The sequence below is a fragment of the Carassius carassius genome, chromosome 14 (genome assembly GCF_963082965.1).
Source record: "Carassius carassius chromosome 14, fCarCar2.1, whole genome shotgun sequence".
Taxonomy (NCBI): domain Eukaryota; kingdom Metazoa; phylum Chordata; class Actinopteri; order Cypriniformes; family Cyprinidae; genus Carassius; species Carassius carassius.
The window spans coordinates 1,464,031-1,474,034 of NC_081768.1; the positions used below are offsets into that span (position 1 = coordinate 1,464,031).

The 10,004-nt window shown below is 32.3% G+C and overlaps 1 protein-coding gene across 1 annotated transcript in view; it reads right to left on the reverse strand.

The window, feature by feature from the left end:
* Positions 1–5,828: 5,828 nt before the first annotated feature.
* The window catches only part of LOC132157555 (DNA nucleotidylexotransferase-like), a 121,471-nt gene continuing 117,295 nt past the window's right edge, over positions 5,829–10,004 (reverse strand). The window contains exon 11 of the mRNA XM_059566927.1: positions 5,829–6,180. Within this exon, the coding sequence (XP_059422910.1) occupies positions 6,094–6,180 (87 nt within the window). The 3' untranslated portion in view covers positions 5,829–6,093. The remainder of the gene's footprint in view (positions 6,181–10,004) is intronic.

Below are 10,004 nucleotides of genomic sequence, written 5' to 3' on the forward strand. Positions count from 1 at the left end.
AGGAAGCTGCAGACAGATTAAGGTCAGTGCGGATCCTCACTTCCTGTCATCACCATCACTGAACCGTCAGAGACCCAGAAACCGCTTCACAGGACAGACGTCCGTCCAGAGAGCGAGAGCCGAGCGCTTCACTGAGCTTCAGCTCCACGGAGACAAGGTTTTCTGTCAGATTACTCAATTAAACCAGTTTGAATTTCTATTGTCTTATTGTGATGAATTCTGTCAGATTTTGAGCTCTCTGTATAATGATTTATAAGAACTCTTCTAATCATAATGCATTCATTTCTGACAGCTTCCTGTTGATAATAGGAAATTACAATAATGGTGCTTTTTCCATATAAAAAAAAAAAAAGAAAGAAAAAAAAAGATGATGTCCTTCAAAATAAAAGTTATGGGTTTACAAGTTATTCTCAATCTGTGAGTTATATATATATGAAATCTGTTTCTGTTAATTAAAGTAAAACATTTAAAAAAAATAAAATAACACATTATTGTTAAATAGAAACTTTACAAAAAATATTGCTTTGGCAAATAAATGAAACGTAACAAGTTTTAAGAACTAAAATTACTAATCACTAAAATAACAGAAATTAAAGCTAAAAAGACAAAAGGACATGGCAAAATGATTCAAATTAAAATGAAAATTTAAACAGAATATTAATAAATGCTATAACAGTATATAAAAAGCAACACTGAAAACAAGCAGTCATATCCTGAAATGTATGTGAAATAATTGCATTTCATTTAATAAGAACTGATTCGTTGTGGCTTCCTGTTGATAATGACTGGTGGTTTTTACACACAAAATTACAATTAAAAACATAATTGCTGTTTAATAAGTAGCAGGCTTTTAACAAAACCAGGGAAGAATAATAATTATGCTAATGTTTTGTGAGCGTGCATGATGTCTGTTCAGCCCTCGGTCCTCATGAATATGGAAATACAGATACAGGGCCGATCATTTAACCCCTGAACCGCTGCTATTTAAAGGCATCACCTCATTTCACAGACTGTAAGCACCAAGGCCCCGAGGACTCAGGAGAAAGTAGAAGTTCACAGAGAAACTCAAGAAAGCGATGACTTTCATGCCTGAACGCCGCAGACCAGCTCTACAGCCGGCTCAGAAAACTAATGTTCAACGCCGTTCCTCTGTGCACTGAGTTAACAGAATTAACACTACATGCTCACAAATGCACTTTTTTTTTTAAAGAAATTGTTAGTGTCTGTTTTTATTTGCACAGTTAAGTATGCATAGCAGCATGGCTTCATGAAATATTCAAATGTATGCAAATGAGGTTTGAGAGTTGCAGCCGATGGGAATTTTGTCAGAGACTTAAAAGCGACTTAAATTTATGCAAATCTCTCACATAACTTCAAAAGACGTATTAAAAATCATTATAAAATTCAATAATATTAATATATTAAGAATAACACAACATATGAATATTCTGCTTAACTTCTCCTCTGTGGAAATTAAAATAAGCTTCATTTATTTGCTTAGTATTTTATTTTCTTCCACAGAAAACAAACAGAGAAATACATTTACATGGAATGTTGTGATTGGTTAGTAAACATGGGAGAACCAATGAGGTTTGCTATTGCAGCATGGCTTCATTAAATATTTAAATATATGCATATTCAAGTTAAAGTTGAGACTTATTATGTTAATTATACTATTTAATACGATATTAAATTTGGTTCTGTTGCTTATGAAACTCTATCAGACAACTTCAAAAGACTGCTTAAAAAATTGTTTTTTTTTAATCAATTATATTAAAATGATTCTATTAATATTTATAAGAATTAATAATAAATTAAATTACATAAAACACATCAATTGAAATGAATGAATAAATAACTCTTAACTTGTTAATTTTTCATTTTATTTTATAATAATTAGGGTAATATTTATTAAAAAAATTATTTAATAATCTCTTTGTAAAGCATTGTAATTCAATATTTATAATTAATTAATTATTTAAAAAATATGAAATTAATTATATAATGATTAAAATTATTTTAGTTTAGCAACAATAGTAAAAAGTGTATTATAATAATAATTCATAATAATATTATGAAGATTTTGCTATTCATCCCGTATCAGTATATTAAGAACAAAGCATAGTAGATCTATAGATTAGATTTTGCAAAACATCTCTGTCTTCTACAGAAGTAAAAAGTCACAAAGGTTTAAATGACATCAGGATGAATAAATGATGACAGAAAGTTCATTTTAGGTGAACCATGGCTTTAAGAAAGAAAGGATTCTTGCTTCAAGCAAAGTGTCTTTTATTAAAAACAGACAGACAGAAAGAACAGAGCAGAACTTTAATGTCAGCACATTAAGCATTTTAAAGTTCGAATGCGCTGAAAGCATATTCAAAAACCAACTTTCATTAAAACTTTTCTTTCTTCAGCTGAGAACTCATTTGAATTACAGAATACAATATTAAAGCTCATAAACGCGCTGAGACTTCATTAGCATTTGCTAAGCTACAGCTCAGATCATTTTCAAGACAAATAAATATCCAAATCAAATATGCAAAATCGCCACCAGCCAAATCAACACAGAACGCCGTCCAAACAGTCATGTCCAGATGATAACCAGATCCATTTGCTCACACACAGGCTTCAGATTCGCTCATGAACACAATCCTGGTTGTCCTATACTTTCTTTCTAACCAGCATGATAATACAAGACTTTTCAAACAAAGCTAAATCAGAAAATAAGTGAAGAATATAGGCAGAAAAGATTGATATGTAATTCCTGCAATGGCAATCGCTTTTCAGCTTCAGTTCTGAAAGTCATTTTCCAATTTACTTTTTCTGAAGCCATTTCAAAAAATCTTTAAAAGCAACCAGAAAAAGAACTCCGCTAATAGGGAACGTTTTTAAATAGTTATATAAAGGTAAGGACCAAATGTTTTTAAAGTAACGCTCATGGAACGTTGTTATAACATCATTAATGTTTGATATATGTTCTGAAAACGAACATTCTCATTTTATTTCTACCGGAATGTTATAAGAAACATTTTTGTAACATTTAAGTAACGCTCTTATCGTGACAAGAAAACAAAGAAACATTCTGAAAATAACCATTTAAAAATTTTTTTTACCAATTTTTAGAATAAACGTTCAAATAAAAACTAATATTAGCAAATAATATTCATAGAATGTTCGAAGAAACATTTTTGTAACCTTTACATCGCATTATAAAAACAAGGACATTTTAACATTCTTTTATGTTAGAACATTTAAAAGACATTCGAATAATGTTTTATTTACCAATGTTAAACATTTTTGTAACCTTTAAATAACGTTCTAATCACAACAAGAAAACTTTGGAACATTCTGAAAATAACCGTTCAAATGATGAAATATTTTTTTCAAAAAAAAAAAGTTTTAACGTTCTTAGATTTATTTATTTATTTATTTTAGAATGTTGTAAGAAATGTTTTTGTAACCTTTAGGCCTAAAACAATCTAATTACAAAAACTGTACATTTAAATGTTCTTAGAATAAACTTTTTTTAAATTCAACATTTTGGTAGAACATTGTAAGTAGCTTTTTGCAACTTTTAAATAATGCAATAATCACATCAAGAAAACTTATATTTAGAATTTTTTTTAACATTTAAATAACCTCAATTTCAACGAGAAAAGGGGCACTTCAAATAACATTTTTTTGGGTGAAAAAGTTAGTAGAATGTTGTAGGAAACTGTTGTAAATAACATTACAATCACGACAACAAAACTCAACATTTCAACATTTTAGTTTTTTTTTTGTTACCCTACACTTTCTATGTGGTAAGAAAGTGAACTTAAAATGAGTTAATGAATTGATGATTGTGAGAAGTCGCATAAAACTTTTCTTCGTTGGACTCAAATCACGCACAATAGTACCAGAGGAGTATTATGAAAAGTAAACAAGAGTGAATTAAGATTTTAAAGTGAGTCTCACTAGGCTTTGGATCACAGCTATTTTTGGAATTAGCAAAGTCAGAATTTAATAAAGCTTTTGTTTCCGAAGATTACTCATAGAAAGCGCAGCACAGCAGAGCCTGATGGGAATTGTGGCATTGCTGTGGGCCGTAAAATTCAGTGTAAAGTAATTTAACGCCAACACAACAGTAGCTAACCCAGTTTGAATGCTGGAGCCGGTTCAGTCCGGTTCACAGAACTGATGCTCTGTGCTTCTACAGTGGCTTTTGAGAAAGGGTCAGAGATAAAAAGAGAGAGAAAGAGGAGCCCTCGGGCCGAGTCCTGGAAACGCCTGAGCTGTTCTACTTAAAGATCCTTAAATAGGAAGATCTAGACCTTGTGATCTTCCTCAAGACATCACGGGTTGCACTCGAGTCATAAACAAACAGGATGAAAAGGTTTGCATGGGATAAAATCTCGCAGTGAAGAAATACTGAAAGAGTGTTTAAATATCACATCATGTCTACCCAGATGGTAAGAATATGCTATAAGAACGTTTGGTTAACGTTCCTATTAAAACCTTATTTATGAATGTTTTCTGTAAAATGCTTAAAAAAAATTTTCTTCTTGATTATATTAAAGCAATAAGCCACAAGAAGCCGTGGTTTACAGTGAATTTATAACAGCTAGGGGGCGATGTTAGGCACGACGCAAAACAGTAAAACAGAGCAAAATAAAGTGTAATGATATTAATAAAAACAGTATTCTTTCACCAAAAAAGTGTGGTTGTGGTTGCAACAAAGTGGTTGCTAAGCAACACATACAACATGCAAACGTAAACAAAGGTGTATGTTTGTAGAGGAATTTACAACAGCTTTGAACACGGCTCAGCCAATCAGAATCAAGGACCGGAACTATCTGATTTATAAAAAACGTTATAAAGAACATTAAGCTAACGTTGCATTTTGTTACTTTACAAACATTGGAATGTTTCTTTTAAATGTTCTCTCAACCATTTGATAATAGTAAATAATAACATTTTAAAATGATAGACGAATGTCTTTTTAATGTTAAAAAGCTTTTTTATTGATTGAGAATGCTAAAGACAACATTAGGTGAACGTTACATTTTATTATTTTGCACACGTTATGAGAAAGTGTCTTTCGAATGTTCTCTAAACCATGTGAAACTACTAAGTAGCAACATTTGTAAAACGTTAAATGAGCGTCTAACGAAAATGTTTTTTAAAACGTTCCATAAATGATGTATTAATAATGTTTTTGTGCTAATGTTTAGAGACCAGATCACTGTAAACAAACGTTCAATTGATGTTTTTGGAAGATTGGTTTACAACTTTGAGAGAACCTTGCGAGAATGTTCTGAGAATGTTTTCTGTTAGCGAGGATGCGATGCATCACAGTGTTTCATTGTTACATTGTTTGTTATTATAATCAACAGATATATAACTTTTTAAAAGTGCTGTTTAATATACAGCCAGCTCATAGCTTTTACTCATTTAAATCATATTATGAGAAACATTGACTAATGTTCAAAGGATCTATTGCCTATGCGTTCTATACTAGACTAACTGAGACTTGTCATGGCACTTGTATACTGTTGTTGTTCTCTTTTTGACCTGACTACTTCTATTGTTCTCATTTGTAAGTCGCTTTGGATAAAAGCGTCTGCTAAATGATTAAATGTAAATGTAAATGTAAATCTATTGATGTTCTAATGTAACATAATGTAACTCTACTAACTAAACCAATGTCTGAGAAAAAACTTTTGAACAATAGTGTAATTCCAAACTAAATGAGTGGGATTCACCATAAACTGTTTATATTGTGAAAACTGTGTGATTTTGAGCACAACCTGTTTGGAAACAATCATTATTTTTGCAGTTTCATTTTGCACTACAGAAATTACACATTTTTTGTATGCTTGTGCATCTTTCCTTCAAATCAGTAGCTGATGTATGGACATTTAGACATGTTGAAGTGTCACTGTATGTGTATTTGAAAAAGAAAACAGAACTCCATGAACTATTAATAATGCTCACGCTGGCTGGTGAAATCAGACTGTTGGTATTTCGGTGTGAATCTGCATCAGCGTCATGTCGAGGGTGTTGAATCTGTCCAGAACATCAGCAGGCTTCACAGAGCAGAGACTGAAACTAGGCATTTCTTTGCCAAGGTTCGATATACTCTAAACCCAGGTGGGCAAAGATGTCCTCTTCCGTGTTAGCAGGCAAGAAGGTGTTCTGGAGAGAGACAGAGAGGGAAGGGTGAGCTCGTGTGATTTCCGCTGTCTGAGAAATGAACAGAGGCATGTGAGGAAACTCTCTGGACTTGACGAATGATTCAGCAGAGAGACTGTGAGAGGATGAGGAATTATTGCTGCCACGTTATTGCACATTTAAAGGTCAGTACATGTGATTGTTTCAGATTGCTGGATCCTCTGCGTTTACATCGAGTCTCACAGATGATTCTCTCTAAATGTTCTCTAATGCAGAGAAACTCAACTGAAGGGTAAGAAGCAAACACGGGGTCAAAGGCGGCGAGAAAAACAATGCTGTATGCCAAGAATAAAATGCAATTAACTGTATAACTGTGCAGAGATAAGATGATAAAATAAATAACATTATCAACAACTAAAAAGCAGGAAAAAAATGTCTGTTTTGATGTTAAAGGTCATTTATTTTGGTGCAAGATTGTTGCAAAATTTTGCAAGTATATTTCGCACACGTAATTAAAGGATGGGTAGGCGATTTCAGAGAGGCTAGCAATAGCAAGCTAGTTTTAATAGCACAAGATCCCACCCTCCATGCAAATCACTCTCCAAAGCCACACCTCCTCCACAAACACAGAGATCAACCAGTGACACGATGAGAGACGGCGTCAACACTGTCAGATTACATCACGTCCAATTCACCGCAGAGAAAACATTACAGCACAAAGTGCATAATATTATAACAATAATAGCGCTTTCCATTCTCACCTAGTCTGCAAATGCAAACATATGTTAGCAGGCAGGTAGGGCAGCCTATCGTAGCCATCGGACCGAATAATCTGATTGGACGAACATTTTTAAGGCCTACGCCTTCCACCGACTATCTATGCATATAAATACATTAAGACCACTTAGTGATTGCTATCAGAATGTGAAGAGACTTTCAATCAGCATAACAAAAGTAAAAAATGTTTTTGAATGGTCACCTACCCTGCCTTTAAATTAAAAAGAGTAACTGCCAGTGTAATTCTCAAAATTATTGAGCTTATATCTATATACAATTCTGGACTTTTTTTTTTTTTTTGACCGAAAACAATTTCTGTGTAGAAACGATTATCAATCAGATACTGCTAGTAAATTTCACAATTACAAATAAAATGGTAAATCATTTTCATGTACAATGTCCTTTAAAAGCTTTTGATTTATTTACAACTTCAAAAAATCATGTTACCGTGTTTTTTTTTTTTTCTTTTTTATATCTGTGGCAAAAATGGGCAACAAATTATACCAAAGGGTGCTCACTGAATGAACACTGTAATCATCATTATGATTATTATGATTTTGGTAAATATGTAAACAAAACTATAAATAAAAATAAATAACAAAAAAAAGGAGTATGTTGTTCAAGAACATAAAATTATATTCTTTTGATTTCAAAATGCCTTGAAAGCGTTATTTCTGACAATTTTCTCTCAGAGTTATGCACATTCTTTCAGTAACATTAACAGAACATTTTTTCAAAGTAAAAACATGCTTAAACATGCTTTAACACAAAAAACATAATTTATACATGTTTTCCAACAAATGGAACGTTCCCATAACTAAGAAAAAAGCATTTCTAAAACAGTTTTGAACATTCAGAGAAAAGTATCTATATTAGAATATATATGACATATATAATGTATAATGTCAATGTATAATATAGAATGTCAAACTTAAACGTTTCAGGAAGGAAAAAACATGAACGATGTAAAAATTATGTTTTTGTGCTAACATTTTGAGAATGTTACTGAAGACCATTCAAGACTGAGAATTCTATTAATGTCACTGGAAGAACATTTGTTCATACAGTATGTTTAAGACAAGCTTGCCCAGACGTTCTGAGAACATCTACATGCACAAGCTCTTCCTGATGTTCCCCGAGTTCACCGAGTGTGACCCGGATCCGTGCGGCGCATTACCAAACCCTCCTGACCTTGCCACGGTTTCTGTTTGGGGACAAAGTCACTTTAGATGTCATAACTGATGAGCTCAGGAGAAGGTGCGCCTGTGCTCAGGGCGTGATGTCATGAGACGGTAAATAACACGGCTGGATCACCGCAGCAGAGAAAGGGAAGCTGTGAGCTCCACACATCCAGCCTGGAAGTGCTAAACTTGTCAGAATGAGGCGAGGAAATAGAAATCATGTGAACACTTTAAGCTGAAACTCAGGTGGAAAGACGAGCTCCAGCTCTCCGGTTTAGATTCCCACATCATTAGATGCAATGCAGATAAGAGAGGGTGGAGCCAGTTTGAGACGTTATTGAATAATTAATTTTGTTTGCATAATACATGAGTGTGTAATTTGTATATACAAATATATACATACAAACACTTGTGTATATATTCAAGAAATGTATACCAATTAAATATCTTTATATATAATATAATGATATGAATATATAAATGTATATACATATTAGTATATAAATATTTTCAAAATATACTGTATGTGTGTGTATTATTTATATATTAATAATACACACAATACACATACATATATTATGCAAACATACGATTTATTGTGATTAATCGTTTGACAGCACTAGTTATAATAATAATAATAAGTACTTTGGAAATCTTTTACAATATGGTCATGACAACAAGATTTCTGCACTTTCTGTACAAAATGTAAGTGGTGTTTGCCCATGCAAAACAATGCTCGGTTTGAGTTCTTGTGGTACATCAAGTTAAACTTGATTGCAAGTAAAATGTTTTGTTGTTGTTAAGTTTTAGTTAACTACAGTATATTAGCTATGGTGGTTTGGAATAATATTGCAAACAAAACTTTACATGACGTAACTATGCAAAAACAAACAGTCAGTATATTATATATTATGATCAAAAGGTGTCTTCTGCTCATCAAGGCTGCATTTATTTGATCACAAACAAAGAAAAAAAATGTAAATATTATTACAATTTAAAACATCTGTTTTCTGTGTGAATCTGTGTTAAAGTGTAATGTATTTCTGTGATGCTCCGCTGTATTTTCAGCATCATTCCTCCAGTCTTCAGTGTCACATGATCTTCAGAAATCATGAAAATATGATGATTTACTGCTCAAGAAACATTTCTGATTATCATCAATGATGAACACAGTTGTGCTGCACAATATTTCTGTGGAAATCATGATATATTTTATTTTTCAGGATTCACAGATGAATAGAAAGCTCAAAAGAACAGCATTTATTTATTTAAATATAAATCTTTTGTAACCCCTTTTTAAACACTTCATTAATGCACGCTGGAAAAATGCTTTTTTTTTTCTTCTTTTTTTTACCAAGTCCAAATATATATTTTTTTTAAATAAAATAAAGATTGATTTTCTATATAAGAAAATGATATAAGATACTTAGCCTTGTTTCCTGGGGGGATCTAAATTAAGTGCATTTTACTTAAGTAAAATGATATGCCAGTGTGGTAATAAAAATAATCTTAATGCAAATGGAAAACAAGATTATTAGGAGTGTCTATTACTTGGTGCAAATCTACTGTAGCTCCGCCCTCCATCGACACATAAGGTTAAATACGACACATGTGAGTAACGGCTTCAGTGGTGTAGGCAGTAATGTTTTGGGCATGGAAACTAGCTTGTAACGCGATTGATTGGGTTCGAGTCCGGCTTTTTTATCGAACTCCTTCTTCTCACTTTTCCCATCACATGTCACATTAGAATTTATTTTCAATAAAAATGAACAAAATGTTCTAAAAGTGGAAGTAAAGTGCCTAATGAGTGTTTAATAATGATACAACTATTTATAATTGTAATAAATATAATCATTTCGTTCTGTTATTATTGCATCCTGTTAATGTATA